The following is an 18,756-nucleotide window of genomic DNA, read 5'->3' as shown; positions in this document are numbered from 1 at the left end:
CGCGACTTCGTCCGCGTAAATTTCGAGTTGAATCTTGATCATACAGTCAGATACAGACAGACAGACAACAAATATAAAAAATATTCTCTATCCGTTTCAGTCAAAATATTAAATGTACAGACAAAATATTTTTACCGTTTTATTATATGTATAGATTTAAACAAATAGATAAACTTGGACATCGCAAGATATGATTATTAGTATGTATCACATGTGTAGTGCGCACTGCCGTGCCCCCAGATAAGACTCAAAATGCCAAATACAAATTTAAGGGCCATTGAAGAACAAATTTGAATTTTTTTTGACAGGTATACCTACTTTAATACTATATTATGATAAAACATGCGTATAAATTTAAATATTTATTATTTCTTAATTAGATTTTTCGATTGCGGTTTGTCTTCTTTCATCTTGATTATCATTCTCATTGTTATCACTATAAATTTTGTATCTAATTGATCCTCCTCATAATCCCAAATTTATTTTATGACCAACTGGATTCTATCACAAATTATGCACGATTCTTATGTCCTTCTTTTCTCTTCGATTTCGATAAATAACCCTGATAAGAATATGCCTTATAGAAATATTCATTTGAGAGCCATTGTCGGAGCATAGCAAAGTCTAGTCTCACAAAAAAATACAAATCTGTACGTACATTAGCTACTGTTCTAGGCATATAATTTGGAATTAAATAAGACTATAGCAGTGGTGAATGTGACGCCGTGATAGTTGTGACACCATTTTGCGATTTATTTGACAGTTTTAAACTTGAGATTTCTGAAAGGCGAGCTAACTGTCACTATTTGAATCTATTGCCATCATTAAGCTATACAGCTGGACGTGGCCTTTAAGATTGATAGCTCTATCTGCACCGTAAGGGATAAAGACGTGACTCCCTTCAAGTTTCAGGTGCAATAGATAGATAGATAAAATATGACATTACTATTATCTTCTACGGTTTTAGGTTATACCTATGTGGTTTTGACTAGGTATTTATAATCATGTCAGCCTAGAGCTTTATATAATACAGCAACAGGATTTCAAAAATATTTTTATGGATGTGAAGACGTGAAACCTAATATTTACTAATATTTTATATTTTCAACACAGTTTATTAACTTTAAAACTTGTCAGAAATGTTACACAAGCTACGCAACGTTTTTGTGTCTGAAATTTTTGTAAGACAATCATTGGAATTATAAAAACAACGATATTATATTAATAAAATATATTTATTTAAATTCAATAAATAACTTAAATACTAGAATTAAAATTATTGAGCATCTTGCAAGGATCTGTACTTCCTAATAGCATTTTGTACAAATTCTGTTGCCGACGCTACTCGTTCTGGAGTCGCCAACGACCTGATCTCCCTTTGGACTTCCACCAAAGATTCGTAAGCGGAGAGCTTCCCGCAAATCGGAGTGAAATTGCAGACTCCTAAAGCAGCGAGAGTGCCAAGTATAAGAGCTCCAATATTTCCAAGTATGAAATGGATGCCTTTTTTTATTAATCCAAATATGCACTGAAAATAAAAATAAAAACTTGTGTCACATAGTTCATAAAATATAAGAAGTCAAGATACTATTACTAAGTACAGAAAAGAAATATGCAAACCTACAAAACCGGTTAAATTGTATTAAATTAAAAAAGTGATTATTTAATTTTATAAAAGTACCCCACTATGCATTAGTTAAAAAAAAAATTCAACACAAATGAGCGGAAATTATTTTGTACTTACAGAAACTACAGTAGAAACAAGACCTAATTTGGAAACTTCCACTTCAGTGACTTCGACTTCAGGTTTAAGGTCTGCAGGAACCAAAACGTGACTCTGTCCATCACCAAGATATGGTGAAACTTTCTCGACTACAACTCTCTCGTGCTTGGGTGGTTTATATACATATGGTACGGCAAAGCTCTGCAAAACCAAAAGATACATAAGAAAGGTTATCATAAGGCAAATATAATCCCAAGAGATTCTCAGAATTGAATAATTATGTGCATAAAATTTACATTTCAACGTCCACTGCACTAAAAACCAATCACTCGAAACTCTCATGATAAAAAGACACAAGAACAGTATCGGCATACTAAATAAAAGAAAAGGACTAAAATTTAACTTACGTCGAATTGTCTATCTCCATAGTCAATATAGTTGTCGAACTCGTCGTAATGTGAAGCATAAGCTGCCGCTAATAAGATTGAAGTACAATATAACACAACTTTGAACATCTGAAAAAAAAATTTGAAGTTAGTTTGAAATAAATCCATATAAAAGTACGGTACACAGAGGCACAATAATAAAACTGTCTAAGCTTACCTTGAATATTTTATTGAAATTATTGTTGTTGTAAAAGCTTGGAGCTGCAAATTCGAATAAACTATACGGACATCAAGACAAACGTTTAAATATAAAACTTAATGACCGCTAATGTAATTAAGTTATATAATATTATATCAGTAACGATAATTCTCTAATAAGGATTACTTAAGTAGCTACTGATTTTACGACATGAATTATCATGATTTGAATATCACTTTTTTCAAATAGTTTCCTTTGTCAGCGATTCTGTTGACAAAGGGTTTTGTTGATTTAAGGGCGTTGGAGAAGATAGCATAAAAAGTTATTGACATGCCTTTGTTAAATCGTAAATAATTTCACAATTTTTTTTTAAGTTCATTACCAAAATGACTCATAAAAATCAGTAATCAGGTCATCACTCAATTGTAACTTTAAGTGACGCAAGTAATTATCAAAACTACAAGGATTTCAAATATTCTCATTAATTAATGGCTAAATATTCTTATATATAATTTGAAATAATACTATTCAATTCGTATTCAATCATTAAAAGTGACATTGAAAAGTTTGATACATTGATACATTTCAGTAGAAAAATTTCTTTAAGGTAAGATTTCCTCAATTTTATTGTGTTAAATGTTATATGTTGTTTACTCCATTATTTTGATTTGTTTTACACAAATTAATAATATTTCTTTATTTATTTGGTGTTTTCAGATGGCTTCTACTTTATTCTTCGTTGTCCTGATATACAGCACCAGTGTGATGGCAGCTCTACCATCATACCCAGTCTACCTTCTTCCTGAACACAGATCAAATGTAAGACCGCCGGCGAATACGGAAAGGATATCTACCAGTTCTTATGAGTAAGTGTTTTTAAGTAAGACTTTGACGTTTGTTTAAGATACATGTTAATTTTATTCCAATTTAAATATTACTTTTTTTACTACTTTGCCTAATTATACTAACATGCAATTTAAATTTTCAGCTTCCAAATAGTACCCAGTGACCAATATCCAGTTACTGAATACATCAATCCACCAGAAACATCACTAATCGAGATTATTTCTTATCCAATCGTAAGTATATGCTTTTATAATACCTTTCCTTTTTTTAAATGTTGTTATTAGATGTGATTATGACCTATGTAGATGTATTGTAGGTTTATGTCTTGTATATACTTGCTACATAATTATCTAAGCATTCTAAGAATCAAACTACGTAGATATACCACACATATTTTCTTCCTATTTTTTTAATTTACGGTAATTATACAAGTAAGAAGTTTTATTTATCGTTATATTTTCACTTTCAGACAGCCCTAACTACTGTTGCTTCAAAGGCTCTCTCGGTCGGCAAGTGGATCATCGTTAATGGAGCTATGGTCTTCCTAGGGATGGCCCTGGTCATCGGCTTCTGTGCATTCACCCCCTACTGTACCCTAATCATTGAGAAACCACTCTCTGCGGAGTTCCGTGACTTTAGCATTCCTTATCTAGATGATATAGAGTACTATTTCACTCAAGCTTATAATAAGTATAAATCAATGCAAAATTCGTTATAAATTTGTATAAATACTCATATTATCAATTTGCATCAGTGTCATTAGGTATATTATATTTATTTTACTTTATACCAAAATAAAAGAATATGATACCTACAACTTTTCTTATTTCAAACAAAATAAAAAACATTTGATCCTTATTCAACCACTTATATATTCAAAGAGGTAAATAAAATAAAAGATAAACGTTAAGTATAATAGAATCAAAAATTAAAAATAGCTCTCTTTTGTCTGCCAGGAACGGAATCAGTAACTTTTTGGATTTTCTGGTATTTATCTATGGCTGTCTTCACAAAATCGGCTGCATTACTAATTCTTTCCAATCTTTCTGGTGACATAAGAGCTCTCATTTCCTCATGGATTGGTCCGACCCCGTGAAAAGCGATGGAGCATAAGTTTGTATACGTACAGACTCCAACGGTTAATAATGAACCAAGGAAAAGAGTGAACATGCTGCCAAAAATCCAAGAAATTGTCCTCCCAACATAGCTTACTAATGTCTGTAAAAATAAAACAAAATACTTATTAAAAATAAATCTACGTGCTTAAATAAAAGACATCTAAAGTAGATCCATAGTGCCCATTGATTAAAGTGAATTGTTGGACGAAATACCATGGAACCAAAATTTAAATTTATTGAGACTAACCCTTGAGTCCGGTACTTGGCTCCACAGTAATCCAAAAGTAGACGTATCGGGTTCCAAATAGTAATTACTGGGGTTATTGGCATACATTTCGTAGCTGAAAAAAAAAAGGAATTATTTAAAGTTATTGACTCGTTTTGAAGTGTATAAGAACTTTCTCTCTCTGATAACAGCGTATCTGTTTACTTCAAGCCGTATGCCGAGAAAAGAGTAGGTAATTTTTGACAGTGTGGATGAGATCAACATGCGTCGGGTATTTTTGATGCACTACTTTTTAGTGCTTTTGTAGTCGCTTCCTGCGATATCATAGAAATAAATTAGTGACAGTATTCTCTGCTTTGTCGAAAAAAATCGATAGAATTTGGTTGTATGTAAAAGATCGTATAACAACGTAAGGTTCATATATTTAGTAATAACTGTCAACAATATCAGAACTAGTAAGAATTTATAAAAAATAAAATCATAAATGTTGCTTACCCATGGGGTCCAGAATATCCATTGTCGTAACCATATCCTGGGGCGTATGGAATATCTGGATATGCCACTTCAACCGGATTGGCAACAAATCCATAATTTGGAATAGCTAAATTATCCTGAAAAAAATTAAAACATTTTGACCTGTTCTCTATTCCTATTGCATTATAAGATAGAAATATTATTATGTTTGCTAACAAAAGTATTTAACCCATATTGAGCAATATTTTACTATTCAAACATACATAAAGAACAGTTTCATAATAAATCATGTTACTTACTATTCTATTGACTTCAGTAGTGGCTTCAATAGGTTGATCAGACAGCATTCTATCATGATTCAAACTAGATCCTTGTGGTCGGACAGGCTGAATTTTGACTCGTCCTTCTTTCTTATGCTCTTCAGGTCTATATATAGGATGTTCTAGCTCAGGCTTAGCTTCCACCTGATTCGCTGGTGCAGTCTTCAAGTCTGGTTTGAAAGGAGCATTTTTTTCTAGACTGGCATATGAAGGCGAGAGCTCGGCGGAAAGTGTGGAAACGGCTAGAGCCACAACTATAAACGTCACCTTGAACATCTAAAAACAAAATTAATAATTTAATAAACGCTTCAGTGTATACTTACAACAAAAATTTAACGAGATAAGTAACTATAAATTATTCTCAAATAATTTGTTTCATTATATTTATCATTTCTTTTTCGAATTGGGACAAAAATGAGGATTCGGAATGTAACATACATTTATTTAACAGTGACGCGTGTTGTATTGTATTTAACAGTGAACTTTCAAATTGATAATTTAATTTTTATGAAATCTGCCAGATCCAGGATACGTTTATAAACCTAGGAAATGTAAAATTTCAAAAAATTTATTCAAATGTAAAAAATACCTGGAATGTCATTGCGAGTTTTACTACTTAAAACTAATGATGGGGCATGATATAGTTTTAAATATTTTCAACACAAAAAAAATTAACAGTAAACTTACCCCGGAAGATGAATACTGAACGGTTCCTCTAACACTGATGTCCTTCCTAATATTTCTTCTGCTTTTATACAACCCTCTTTACCAAGGATAAGTCATCCCTTGGTTATCTTCACATTGTTTTGGCAACGGACGCAATAACTCTGTCGTTGAGATAAAGATTCGTCAACTTTAAGGAATTTTGCTAACTGTACTCTTCCCATGACGTACATTGATGGAACGCAATATAGAAAAAAAATCAAACAAACATTTTTAAACGCTCGTTCTTTTGGATAAACCTGCTATTGGCTCTCGTGACCAATTTCAGAAATCCATCATAGCTGATACCTATGGCATTATAACGTAAAATAAGTCTTGAAAAGACTACAGACCACGTTCAGCGTTATAAGAATGCATACGGTATTAAGACCAAAAAATTAACAGGGTTCTTGATAGAAATCTTTGTTAATTTCTATTTAAAAATCTCTTTAAAATATTTAAAGGCTTTCATCAACAACTAGGGAATTATCATAAAGTTTTCCTTAGAAGGTGTTCTTATCGATCTTTCAATTACACACTCCGACAGGGTAAAAGTATTATTAGCGAATGGTCGATACTCTTAAAATATGCAAGATGTCGCTGATGATGGACGACCCGCCTTAAAACTACCATTTTAATGGTGTGACTACGTATATTCTGAACACAGAAAAAGTATTCATTTAAGGGAAACCCCAAAGCTTGGTAATAAAATAGACCACAGAATATTCAGTAGGTATCACACACGCGCCTTTGTCGTCTTTTTTCCTACGCATAGATGGATCCAATATAGTCACAAGAAGAAGGCTATTACAAAAAATTCCAAAAGTTGCTAGCCGTCTAAGAAAGAAATTCAGTTAAGTATCTAAATAATAAGGCAATAAAAGTATTTTCTCGAATATTGATTTGGTTCAATGCCAAGTAAAGTTTTAGCAGTCGGCTGCCTGCGTTAAACTAACACCTTCTGACAAATTCGTGGTTTGTGTAACACAATATGTCAGACATGTTCTCACACATTCTTGGTACAATTCATCTTGACCCCAGACTAAGTAGGTCAGGTCAGTTATTAATAAATCATCGATATTATTAGGTCAAATATTTTCATTATTGTCTTTCGACGTCTTTACATATTACAAACATATATAAATTACGCCTCCTTCCGGGCGGGGTAGGCAGATACATTTCGCACTTTCAACGATCCCTGCATACTTCTTTCGCTTCAACCTTGGCCGTCATTTAACCAACAACTGGTGAATAGCGTCATATTTTTTTGAAATTATCTAATGAGATTGATTTCATAGGATTACATATTTATTTCGATTTGACGTATTTATACCTTACCTATTAGGTTATTATGAACCCTTATTATTTTAAAGCCTTCTTACAGCTTTTGCCCGCGGCTCCGTCGGCGTGGAAAGTAGCATATATCCTTCTACGTATTCAACACTATATATATATAAAATTTCATGGACATCAGTTCTGTGGTTCTGACGTGAAAAACAGACAAACAAACACAAACACACTTTACATTTATAATACGTCCATATATCAAAATCATGAGTTCATTCAAATGATAATAACTTTTTTTGTAGAAACATTAAATATTTTGCTGAGTTAAAACGAATTGATTGGTGAAATTGGTGTAAGAAAATCCGTTCAGTGGTTTCGGTGGCATGTGTGTTCGTACGTGCAGGCAAAAAGCAATAAATTTAAAAAAAAATGTAAATTGAAGTCCCTTCATCCATTTCAGTCAAAAATACTAAATATACAGACACAATATTTTTATTATTACATGTTTACAATATATAATATCGGCTACTTCAATCACCTGTTGCCCATTTCCTAATCGTGCGAGCATACCTGGTTGCTCATACTTAAGTTGTTCCATAAATTAAGTTTCTTAGAATAAATCTTATCACTTACTTAGCTAACGGAAGAAACAGACAATACTTATAGTAACAGGCCGCAAATATGAAGATAAGAATTAAAAAGTTCGACGTAAATAATTTGAGATTAATTTCATACCAGTAATTTTGACAAAATATTTTAAGAAAATTATAACGTTGTTCCTCCACACATAATACAAAGTTTTTATTCCTTACGGGGTAGACTGGGCAAATAGTCTTGAAATTTGGTAGTTAAACGCCACGTTCAACGGAATCCTATATGCATATTATTGAGAACATGATAGGAACCTAATGATATGATAAATAATCGTTAAAGAGTTACCTAAATATCTAAAAAACTTTAGATTAAGAGATAGGTAAATACTTACGTTTTCACGTACTCCCAGAACAATTTTATCTCCGCTTCTAAATAATTACTCATGTTATTGATCATCAAATTAGTCTTTAGCACTACCTTTATTACTGTTAACTACACATTATTAAGTTTATTGAATCAAGTACTTTATATTTGAAAAACAAAAATAATTTCACTTCTAAAGTTTCTAAATTTTATTAAAGTATTTTCCGAAATAATTTTTTTATTTGATATTAAAATGATTTTGTTTTCCAAAAGTTTTTTATATACGAAAAGCACGGTGAAGCATACCGCGGCTCATGTGGTGACTACCCCAATACCCACTGGACTATTTCAATTCATTGGAACATATGGAAGTTCAGGGTTGAGCGGAAATCGATTACTATTCACTATAACCCACTTTCAGGCAAATCAACAAACACGCATAACTTATTTTCATGTGTTAATTGGTTTTTAAATTATACATATATATAAGTAAGGGAAAGATAACAAATATTGAGTTCGAAGCCTCGAAGTAAGTTAAAAATTTGTGTTAAAAGATACTGATCCAACGATACTATGTTTTATAATAAATACTTATATAGATAAACATTCAAGACCCATTAGAGAAAGTTCGTTTCTCATCATGCCCTGGCCGGGATTCGAACCCGGGACCTCCGGTGTGATAGACAAGCGCACTACCGCTGCGCCACTAAGGCCGACATTTCAGTTCAAAATCAGTAATTAAAATTATATCTAAATATATAAAACTCTTTCATTACAGTCAATGCACAGCCTATCCTATAGGCATGCACGAAGAGAGAGTTTTCTAAAATTACCGCAAGAACGGTATATTCAACGAAAAATATCAATAAATCATAGTAACAACTTGCACTAAGTAAGTATCTATGAAAATAAGATGCGATTTTTGGCATGCATTTATTTATATTGTTCTAAGGAGGTTTAAAGTAGCTGTTTAAAATTATATCTAACCAGTACAATTAAATATTTCAATTGCCAAACTTCTTTTTTTACCAAAAAAAAACAAAAAAACAAATGAATATAATACCTATAAACTTTGACAGCATTAGTTCGCATATGAGCATTGCTTGGAAATGATTGTGCTAAAATGGCATTGAAAAAGCTTCCACTAGACCTTCAATGTTTAATATCATCGTCACTTCATATCAATAATTTCAAAGGAGTTGTTGAAGAATTGGCAAGTAACTTATTTATTTCATACGTAAATTAATATACAATTTTCATGGCGAGTATACTTTAGTCAAGATATCACCTTTCTTGATTCCTGTACAATTCTTGATTTATCTTTTAGGTTTACAATTCCTTGGATGCCAAAGCAACATCTATTGCTGTTCGTATTGATATAGCGGAGAACAAAATACAAGTAGTTGACAATGGGTGTGGCATTACTGAAACTGATTTTTATATTCTTGGAAAGAAATACAGTACGAGCAAATGCGTCGATTTAAATACTCTAAAATCACTACCCAATACTTATGGCTTCCGTGGTCAATTCTTAGCAAATCTCATAAACATTGCTCAGAAAGTTAAAATAACATCACGATTTGAAAAAGGTGAGGACACATGGGTGAAAATATTTTACAAAGGAAAAGAAAGAGATCTGGCTAAAACGAGTACTAGGCCATCAGTTGGCACAACGGTGAGTTGCTCTGATAATAATGGCTTGTCTAAACATTTCGTCGTTTACCCTAACGAGTGTAGTTTATAATCATTCACTCATTTATTCAATAATACGTATTATAACATGTTTTTTCTGCTAAGTATCATAATTACTGGTGATAGTGATTAATATTTGCCGTACTTTAAATTGATATGATTATTTTATATTACCATATGTTACAGGTCGAAGTCAGTGGTTTATTCTATAATTTGCATATTCAGAGCAGAAAGTTGGAATCATTGAACGAGTTGACAGAAATAAAAACATTATTAAAACAACTATCTTTAGTTCATAGTAACATTTCTATTAGTCTGAGAGATGATTCAAAAAATGAGATTATATTTAAAGTTCACAAAAATAGAGATATTTATCAAACATTGGGATTATTGTTTAGCATCGATGAAAATGATATAGTGGAATTAAAAGTTGAAAAGAAAGAATATAAAGTGACTGCATATTTTAGTAAAAAAGATAAGGATCTTGCTCCATACCATTGGATATATTTAAATGGGAAATTTTTAGGTAATTGTAAGCTACATAAGATTGTAAATGATAACTTGAACAGAACTTTAAAATTCACTCAGACGAGAAAAGTGAAAACAACGGTAAGTTCGTACTTATATTAAAATTAAAAAAATATTAAGTTACTAATACTTGTTAAGCATTCGTATGCTTAACAAGTATTAGTAACTTAATATTTTTTTGTTAAAATAAATAAAGTAAAAATATAGAGTAACATTTTTTTAAGGTTGATGAAAAGGAAGATGTATCAAATAATAAGAATATACCATTTTACATATTATTATTATTATGTCCATATTACGATTATGATAGAAACGATAAGTCAAAACATACAAATTTAGAGTTCAAGAACTGGCAAGAAATAACAAATCTTCTGAATAAACTAATTACATTTTACTCTGGGGATGAAATACAGAAAAAAGAAATGAAACCTGAAATCGCTGCAAATGTAAAAACACAGCTAAAAGTATCCGAAGGTGACACAAGAAACCAAGTAAGAAAGATAGTAGAAAAAATGTTAAAAAGCAACCCTAAGAAACTAGGAGTATCACAAATGCGAAATGGTATCAAGGGTAAGTGGTATTTTAGAAAAAGTAACAAAATTCCTTTTTTTTAATATGTCAGACTTTCTTTGTTTAAAAAATTTGCGCGACATTTATCACTTTCAGGTAAATTAACAAAAAGAAAAAAGAAAAAGAAGTCGCTAAATATTTCACTTTCAAAGGTGATTCCCTCTCAAAACAAACAAATAAAACAAATTTTCGAAAATGGCTCACAGAAAGACAACTTAAATCATGATATTTTACCTACATCAAGTAAATATCAAATTCCAATACCTAATGGAAACACAGAAGAAAATGATGCGATGCTTAAAGGAATAGAGACAGTATTATCAATAAGTGACCCAAAACAACATACAACGTGCAAACCTAAGAAGGAAAGGGATTATGAAATAAAATCATACAAAAGAAATAAAACCAATGTTTTTGATATCTCTGTTAAGAAGATTCATAAAGAAAAAAACAAAGGAATGAAAACAAAATTAAAACATAATGGAAGTAAAATTCTACATGAAAATGTAGCAGGCACAATTATTTCCCATAATACAGAAAATGACCAAATTATAGAACATAACTTAAGTTCTATGAGTGTCATAGACAAGAAACAGGAAGTTCGTCTTAGAAACCATCAAGAATTGGTTATTTATGATTATGTACCCCACCCCTTGAATTCAACATATTATACTGGTCTCTTTCAAAGTAATTTATTTGATAAAAAGCATATAACTTCTCGAGATTTAGTCAAAACTATACTGAATACGCAAACAAATTATTTTCCAACAAATCAGTACAATTCATTACATCAAAAGAAATCTTTACCTAAACAGTGGGAAAAATCATCTAATAGAAAATATATTTTTGCGAAAAATCATTACATTGCTGGAGACAGCACAATAACAAATAATGCTTATGAGTCTAAATCCAAAATTTTTAAATTTGAGCACCAAACAAATTTTTCAAACACACTCATAGATACTGAAACTCATAAGGACATGTGTGTTTCTAAAATGACCTTTGAAAGTCATCGTTATAACACAAATATGAGTTATGATAAAACTCGTCATAAAACTAAAAAAATAGTCAAAAAAGCTAATCAATTCATAACGAAACAGTCAACAGATAATTTTATAATTTCTTTAGAAAATCAAAGGACAAGAAAATTTAATAGAAATAAATTTCGTAAATATCAGATGAAAAATAATGACAGTGAAGTTGGTAATACATTTGGGATAAAAAACTTTTTTAATAACAGAAACTTCTCAAAAGAATCTTCTTTTATTATGGAATTTTCAAATACTTCTAAAGAAGCATGTTCTCGTATATCAAACTTCCTACATAACTGCAAACCTATGACTTCAACAAGAAACGAATGTATTTTAACTGAGTTTAAAACAAATTGTCAAAAATCTGACGTAGATGGAGAATTTATAAATACCAGTGACTCAAATTTAAAAAATACATATACAATATTAGAAAACTCTTTAATTACAATAAATAAATATTATACGCCCAGTCTAAATAACGTATCTACCACATCCAAAGAAAATTTACTACAGAGTACTTATACAATAGAAAACAACAATGATAATCGGTTTTACTATTTGACACTTGATTGTGAAAAAGAATTTAGCAAAAAGGACGCGAGAAATAACGAATCTGGATCAAATATTATATTCACATCCAAACCACATACTATGACTCAATGTCCAGAAAGAAATGTGGAGCCAATCCATTTATGTGAAACTATTTTAGATAACACTGTTTCATTGAAGTCATTACAAAATATTGAAGAAGACTTAAAAAATGATATAGCGCAGCCTAGTCCAATATGTAGACAAAACGAATTTTCAAGAATTACACAAGTAGAATGTTCTCACTATTTTATTTCATTCAGTCCGATGAATAATGTAACAACGCCAAATATTTCACAAATATCATATAAAGAAATAAATGTTGAACACAACAGAGATGATAAAATAAATAATAATGTTAACGTAAGATCAAAAATTTCAAATCATCAATGTGATCAGATATTACTTGGAGATAATGATACTGTTAAAAACAACTTTAACATGAAAATAAGGCCAAGATACATGCCAAAAGGTAGCCTCTTCATTAAATTTCTATATTTTTATAAACTTTTATCAATTGTATTAATATTCGTTTATTGCAGGGATGTCCCAAATATTTGAGACTACTAACATCAAGGGAGTTTGTGATTATAACTTTGATGAAGAGTATTATCAATACGTAAGAGTTTTTATTTACAATGTAGGAAGATTTAACAAAATATTGAACATTATAGTTCTTCAAAAGCATTTACTTTCAGAACATCTATGAGGACTTTACAAACGAAGTTCAAATAAACACCGAAATATTTAAACCTAGAATTCAAAATGCAGCAGACGAGACTACTAAAGCCATTGAAAAAGTTAATATAAGACTCCACAAGGAGAATTCTTCACTTACTTTTGATGGCCAGTTATTGAAGAAAGCCCAAGTACAATATAGTCTAGTCAAATCTTGTCAAATAATCGTAAATAAAATTGCCTTTGGTACCTACATAATGATGTATTTTCAGGTTTTGGGTCAAGTTGATGGTAAATTCATTGCGGCTATTGTACAATCGACAACTAGAACTGATAACTATTTAGTCCTATTCGATCAACACGCTGTCCATGAACGGATTCGACTTGAAAAGAATATGTTAGGTGAGAACAAGAACGATAAGTATTACCAAATTCAACACTATATAGTGTAATTTTTTGGGTGGACGTAGGTAATTAACGCTTTATCTCTTTCTTAAGAGCGTTTACGCTGTTTGCTTCTTATAAAAAATATTTTTTCTATTAACTAATGAGACAAAGGCATTTCCCAAGTTATTATTAAGAAGTAGTTATTTCACAAAACATTTTCAGATTATTTCAACAAACAAGAGTGGAAAAGTGTCAAATTAGACGTTTTTATTTTAAAGTTAAGTGAAGAAGTAATTCTGTATCTTCACAATTATAAGGAAAAATTTTCTCAGTTGGGCTTAGAATGGAATTTTCTTAGTATTGACGAAATATCTGTTTACGGTATTCCTGAAGCAATACTTGGTAAAAATCTAAGACCGGTAAGTGATGGGCAGGAATTATATCATAATATAAATAAATATCATTAAAATTACATAAAAGTTTAGTGATTTTATATTTAGAAGGTTTGAATAAGTAATAAATATTACTTACCTGCATACAAATGTATTATCACTTCTTTATTACTCACGGGTATAGAGACATTAATTTACTACATTGCGTATGTTATTTGTTTTATCATTTAGGTGGAGAAAATTATAATTGCGGTGAAGAATCTTATTTTGGAAGAAATTAATAGTATCAAATCCCAAGGCGGATGCATATCTATACACCCAAAGTCTATCATGGACCTAGTATTTAGCGAAGTAAGATTTTTTTAACCTTACATTGACTGACATATTTTACGCTACCCATCAAATTTACATTTCTCATGACTTTTTTAAACAATATATCTACGATAAAATTCATTAGAATGCTAACCGATGCTCTTACGGTGAGAGAAAACATCATGAGAAAACCTGCACACTCAAGCAACTGGATGTGTAATCATGATTAAATATAGGGTCAGTTCCCCTGCAGTAGTTGCGGAGGTCAGATGGAAGTCGCTTCGAGTAAAAACCTGACTCACCCGATCCAGAACCATAATCAAAGGTGCACCCGGAGTTGTCTCCAGAGAAGTGTGGATGTAACCGAGGCTAATACCAGTAAATTTTGATACTTATTCAAATAAAATACGTAAGTTATAAATTACTTACAGGCTTGCAGGTACGCAATAAAATTTGGCGACAAGTTGATGATAAATGATTGTCGAGAATTAATTCAGTCTTTATCGGACTGTAGAACGCCATTCCAATGTGCCCATGGGAGACCCGTTATGGCTGTTCTTATGGATATGACAAGATCTGAAGGGTTTGAGTATAAGGTTAGAAGATTCCCATTAAAACTTTATTTAAGATGTATAAAGCAAATTAAATTGTCGGAAAAAGTAGGTGTCAGTCAGTTAATAAACAAAATAGTGACAAGTTGAACGTAAACCGAATTGACTACTACATACGCTTGTGTTACGGTTTTATATAGTTGTTGAATAACGTAAGCCACATACTGAAACCAGAGAAGAGGAGTATGTATGTGATAGTTTTTTATCCTAAGATGCGTGTGCACACTTTTTCATGACATACAAGGGCCAAATTTATAGGTACTGGTAAAAAAAAATTGATTCATTTTTGCCCCGCCATGCGCCATGCTGTCCCCATGGACGGAGCAAAGAGGAACGGATAGAAACAAATTCGCAGTAAAATTTGCCCTATTTTCAAAAGTTATACCTACTGTTATATGCACTTAATTTAAAATCTGCGATTACCCGCACTTATTCAGTTTAAGCAGAATTACCCACTGCGAATTTTAAAGCGTTCTATCATGCCTCACTAGTAGGGTGGTGAAGGGTAAAATGGAACTATTTCTAATACGAAAATATTCTTTGATTCCAGGTAAATATTTCAAAAATTCGCTTATTTACTCGAGCCAAATAAAATAATTGAATTTAGTTCAGCAAATATTTTGTTAAATATACTAACTATCAAAAAAGTACTTGTTTCTGTTCTGAAATAAAACACCGTGCCGTGTGGTTCCAGGCACCAATAAAAAAAATAAAGAATAGGACCACTCCATCTCGTTCCCATGGATGTCGTAAAAGGCGACTAAGGGATAGGCTTATAAATTTGGGATTCTTCTTTTAGGCGATGGGCTAGCAACCTGTCACTATTTGAATCTCAATTCTATCATTAAGCCAAACAGCTGAACTTGGCGTATCAGTCTTTTCAAGACTGTTGGCTCTGTCTACCCCGTAAGGGATAAAGACGTGATCATATGTATGTATGTAATAAAACAATTATTTTACAGACTTCATAACTTTATTTTATATCACGACAGGCCATTCCAATCTCACATGGGTAAATTTAATTAATTTTACTTCTGATCCAATCTGCAAATGAACTTATCCTTGTATGGACGTCTGGGAAACCGACAGCGCAGGGTATTCCCCATGAAACTAACCCAACAAGTTTGTTGTTTTTTATTAACGGCCCGCCGGAGTCACCCTGAAAAATTATTTAAACAGATATAAGTAACAACATTTTGTACCTACCTATCTATCAGAACGTGGCCTTTCAGTCTTTTCAAGACTAATCCGCAAGGGATATAGACGTGACTATAGTATGTATGTCTCTATGCCATATGAGCAATTAACATGAATGTTGTTACATAAATTTGGCATAGTTATAATACTAATATGACCTGTACCTACTTTGTGAGTGTGACTATGGTTAATTTATATCCGTGATCACACCATCAAACCTGTGACCTAATTTTGGTCTCCGGGTTTGTTTCAGAAAGACAAAATCTAATTACTTACATGGCAAGTCCCTTGGCCAATTTGCGTAAACGTGCAGAACATGGTATCAACAACCTGTCTTGAATACCTCATTGCGTACTCGCAGGTTTCTTGACTGAATACAGAGAGATTCAATGCGTACATTACTCGGCTGGATTCGCCATTTGGCTGTGAAGAAAGAAAACATACATACATATGTGGAAAAATAAAAGGGTTTGTAAATGATTTTACACTTTCTTCTACTGCTTTATACCTACGATTTATTAAAGATTTAATAAATCAAAAATTAATAAGATTTATTAAAATGTTAATTGAAAATGTGTCTGAGAAGGCCTATTTACTGACTCCGATTACGATTCAAATTACGAGTCCGATTCCGATTCTGATTTTACTTAGTATGGAAATATAATAGATAATTAAAACTAACGAAATACTACTTTACTCACAGTCTGTGCCCCAAATCCTGTCAAAATAACCGGATCATCCTCGGTCAGTGATATATCATCAACTTCCAATACATTAATAGTGCGCGTGTCGAACATACCATCTATTGTTACAATAGCTATGTCATTAGTTCTGAGACTGTAGTTATAATTCTCATGAATATCAATAGACTTAACGTCAAATTCCTGTCCACCAATGTCCAGGTTTGTCGTTCCAACAACCACTTTTATATACATAGGATCAGCTCTAAAACATGCAATTGGTATGTTACTAAATAATAAAGCTAGTGGAACATAACAGATCTCCTCGTGATACGAAAAAGTTTTATACAATCTGTGATCTGTCTATCTCATCTTTGCGTCATGCCGGCTGTACCCTCCACCGCAACACTTCGGGGCCCGGGGTCCGCCATTTGACATTTCACTCTCCACTTTATCCCATCTTCGGCGTCTTCATTTTTATATCCACAGTTATCATATTTTGCAACGTCAAGCCTTTTGGGATGATAAAGTTTGAATGTCAAAATGTACTGATTTCTTAGGGCTGCCTGCGACTGGCAAAAGCTATTTTATATCATAGCTAAAAATTCATTCCACAGATAATACCTATTATAAAAAGAATATATATAGATATATATGTATATACGGGACAAATTACACAGATTGAGTTAGCCTCGAAGTAAGTTCGAAACTTGTGTTACGAGATACTAACTCAACGATACTATATTTTATAATAAATACTTATATAGATAAACATCCAAGACCCAGGCCAATCAGAAAAAGTTCTTTTCTCATCATGCCCTGGCCGGGATTCGAACCCGGGACCGCCGGTGTCACAGACAAGCGTACTACCGCTGTGCCACAGAGGCCGTAAAATGTATGTATTTTTATATATTTATTATTTGTATGTGGAAAATATATGTATTTAACAATTTAATTGATTGTGACAAATAAACTCAAAGCTATTGGACCGATTTTGACGAAAAGTGGCACAAAGACAGAATAGTTATTCTTGTTCACATTACTTTTTTCTCGAAATTTCCACGAACCCTTCTGCAAAAATAGTACGAGATATGATTGTATTTACTGACCCAACAACACAGTGAGCAGCAGTAACTGCACGAGACAAAGATATCACAGCTCCCCCACAAACATGAGAACCTGTCACATTCTGTAAGGACGCGTGGAATCTGCCAAACTCATAAGGCGCATCATAACCTCCTACTACACGTGAACTGCCTGAAACTTATGGAAGAAAACTGGTCATACCTAAAATAGTTAAGAGATAGATATTCTAAGTGTTATACCTACTAACATATACATAATCATATTGTCTGTCTGTCTGATCATATTGACTGTTTATAGCCTCGAAAAGATTGAAAGGTCACTTTCAGCTATTTGGCCTAATGATTAATGAAAAAAAAATCCGGTACCTAATTCCGGAGATTTACATACAAATACCTAGGAAGGTATGTTTTTCAAATTCTTCTATGCTACTAGGTATACTATGACTCCAATCGCCCCCAATTTTATTTTATACGTCAAGTGTATATAGGTACATACTTTTCCTAATAAAAATTGTATGTAATAACAATTTAAAAACTTACCTTTGAAGCTAGAACTTCCTACATATATAACAAAATATATTGTTATCACTATGAAATTTACTTTCGTCGCCATCACACGTCTTACGAATAAATTCAACACAGACAAGGACTAATTAAATCTTCGAAAATCATATTTTCATTCATTTATCTTAGAATCATATCTATGATTTACTAATCTAATGAAGAAATCTTATAATAAGTCATATTATCGCGACCATCGTCATCAA

The 18,756-nt window shown here is 31.9% G+C and overlaps 4 protein-coding genes and 1 non-coding gene across 8 annotated transcripts; 2 read left to right on the top strand and 3 right to left on the bottom strand.

Annotated features, from left to right (window-relative positions):
- The first annotated feature begins 208 nt into the window (after positions 1-208).
- Positions 209-3,878, top strand: LOC106136400 (uncharacterized). 3 transcript variants are annotated; one of them, XM_013336940.2, is made up of 5 exons: positions 209-308; positions 1,747-1,911; positions 3,026-3,174; positions 3,297-3,387; positions 3,624-3,878. In XM_013336940.2, exons 2-5 carry the CDS (start codon positions 1,855-1,857, stop codon positions 3,870-3,872), a joined length of 546 nt encoding a protein of 181 aa, XP_013192394.1. In that variant the 5' UTR covers positions 209-308; positions 1,747-1,854; the 3' UTR covers positions 3,873-3,878. The 3 variants fall into 3 exon arrangements, with proteins under 3 accessions (XP_013192394.1, XP_013192395.1, XP_013192396.1); XM_013336941.2 differs by lacking the exon at positions 1,747-1,911 and having other exon boundaries at positions 211-308; XM_013336942.2 differs by lacking the exons at positions 209-308; positions 1,747-1,911 and adding an exon at positions 2,846-2,915.
- Positions 3,879-4,075: 197 nt separating this feature from the next.
- Positions 4,076-7,961, bottom strand: LOC106136363 (uncharacterized). The gene is made up of 5 exons (XM_013336893.2): positions 5,980-7,961; positions 5,272-5,568; positions 4,994-5,109; positions 4,520-4,613; positions 4,076-4,372 (listed from the first exon to the last, which is right to left on the bottom strand). Exons 2-5 carry the CDS (start codon positions 5,566-5,568, stop codon positions 4,076-4,078), a joined length of 804 nt encoding a protein of 267 aa, XP_013192347.1. The 5' UTR covers positions 5,980-7,961.
- A 918-nt stretch (positions 7,962-8,879) lies between these two features.
- Positions 8,880-8,951, bottom strand: Trnad-auc (transfer RNA aspartic acid (anticodon AUC)). The gene has a single exon. It is a non-coding gene; the product is annotated as a tRNA-Asp (tRNA).
- Positions 8,952-9,361: 410 nt separating this feature from the next.
- On the top strand, positions 9,362-15,619 carry LOC106136362 (DNA mismatch repair protein Mlh3). Its single transcript, XM_060946257.1, has 13 exons — positions 9,362-9,451; positions 9,566-9,913; positions 10,117-10,539; positions 10,683-11,028; positions 11,125-12,010; positions 12,911-13,119; positions 13,190-13,266; positions 13,346-13,516; positions 13,598-13,727; positions 13,935-14,131; positions 14,336-14,455; positions 14,848-15,012; positions 15,578-15,619. The coding sequence occupies exons 1-13, from the start codon at positions 9,362-9,364 to the stop codon at positions 15,617-15,619; spliced, it is 3,204 nt and encodes a 1,067-aa protein (XP_060802240.1).
- A 365-nt stretch (positions 15,620-15,984) lies between these two features.
- LOC106136381 (chymotrypsin-1) lies at positions 15,985-18,690 on the bottom strand. Of its 2 annotated transcripts, none has more exons than XM_013336913.2 (5): positions 18,530-18,680; positions 18,014-18,161; positions 16,926-17,169; positions 16,501-16,647; positions 15,985-16,186 (listed from the first exon to the last, which is right to left on the bottom strand). In XM_013336913.2, exons 1-5 carry the CDS (start codon positions 18,600-18,602, stop codon positions 16,046-16,048), a joined length of 753 nt encoding a protein of 250 aa, XP_013192367.1. In that variant the 5' UTR covers positions 18,603-18,680; the 3' UTR covers positions 15,985-16,045. The 2 variants fall into 2 exon arrangements, with proteins under 2 accessions (XP_013192367.1, XP_013192366.1); XM_013336912.2 differs by having other exon boundaries at positions 15,986-16,186; positions 18,014-18,167; positions 18,530-18,690.
- Positions 18,691-18,756: the final 66 nt, after the last annotated feature.

The sequence above is a fragment of the Amyelois transitella genome, chromosome 10 (genome assembly GCF_032362555.1).
Source record: "Amyelois transitella isolate CPQ chromosome 10, ilAmyTran1.1, whole genome shotgun sequence".
Lineage (NCBI taxonomy): Eukaryota > Metazoa > Arthropoda > Insecta > Lepidoptera > Pyralidae > Amyelois > Amyelois transitella.
This window is presented reverse-complemented; position numbering and strand designations above follow the sequence as displayed.

Excerpts from the sequence above, each read along its gene's own strand:
- LOC106136400 (XM_013336940.2), top strand. The coding sequence starts at position 1,855 with ATGGTGAAACTTTCTCGACTACAACTCTCTCGTGCTTGGGTGGTTTAT. Across the intron at positions 1,912-3,025 it reads GGGTGGTTTATATACATATG|ATGGCTTCTACTTTATTCTT; the intron begins GTACGGCAAAGC and ends TGGTGTTTTCAG. Across the intron at positions 3,175-3,296 it reads ATATCTACCAGTTCTTATGA|CTTCCAAATAGTACCCAGTG; the intron begins GTAAGTGTTTTT and ends TTAAATTTTCAG.
- LOC106136363 (XM_013336893.2), bottom strand. The coding sequence starts at position 5,568 with ATGTTCAAGGTGACGTTTATAGTTGTGGCTCTAGCCGTTTCCACACTT. Across the intron at positions 5,110-5,271 it reads CTACTGAAGTCAATAGAATA|GATAATTTAGCTATTCCAAA; the intron begins GTAAGTAACATG and ends AATTTTTTTCAG. Across the intron at positions 4,614-4,993 it reads GGATATTCTGGACCCCATGG|CTACGAAATGTATGCCAATA; the intron begins GTAAGCAACATT and ends TTTTTTTTTCAG.
- LOC106136362 (XM_060946257.1), top strand. The coding sequence starts at position 9,362 with ATGGCATTGAAAAAGCTTCCACTAGACCTTCAATGTTTAATATCATCG. Across the intron at positions 9,914-10,116 it reads GGCCATCAGTTGGCACAACG|GTCGAAGTCAGTGGTTTATT; the intron begins GTGAGTTGCTCT and ends CATATGTTACAG. Across the intron at positions 11,029-11,124 it reads AATGCGAAATGGTATCAAGG|GTAAATTAACAAAAAGAAAA; the intron begins GTAAGTGGTATT and ends TATCACTTTCAG.
- LOC106136381 (XM_013336912.2), bottom strand. The coding sequence starts at position 18,602 with ATGGCGACGAAAGTAAATTTCATAGTGATAACAATATATTTTGTTATA. Across the intron at positions 16,648-16,925 it reads CAGGATTTGGGGCACAGACT|CCAAATGGCGAATCCAGCCG; the intron begins GTGAGTAAAGTA and ends CTTTCTTCACAG. Across the intron at positions 16,187-16,500 it reads TTGGCCAAGGGACTTGCCAT|GGTGACTCCGGCGGGCCGTT; the intron begins GTAAGTAATTAG and ends ATAATTTTTCAG.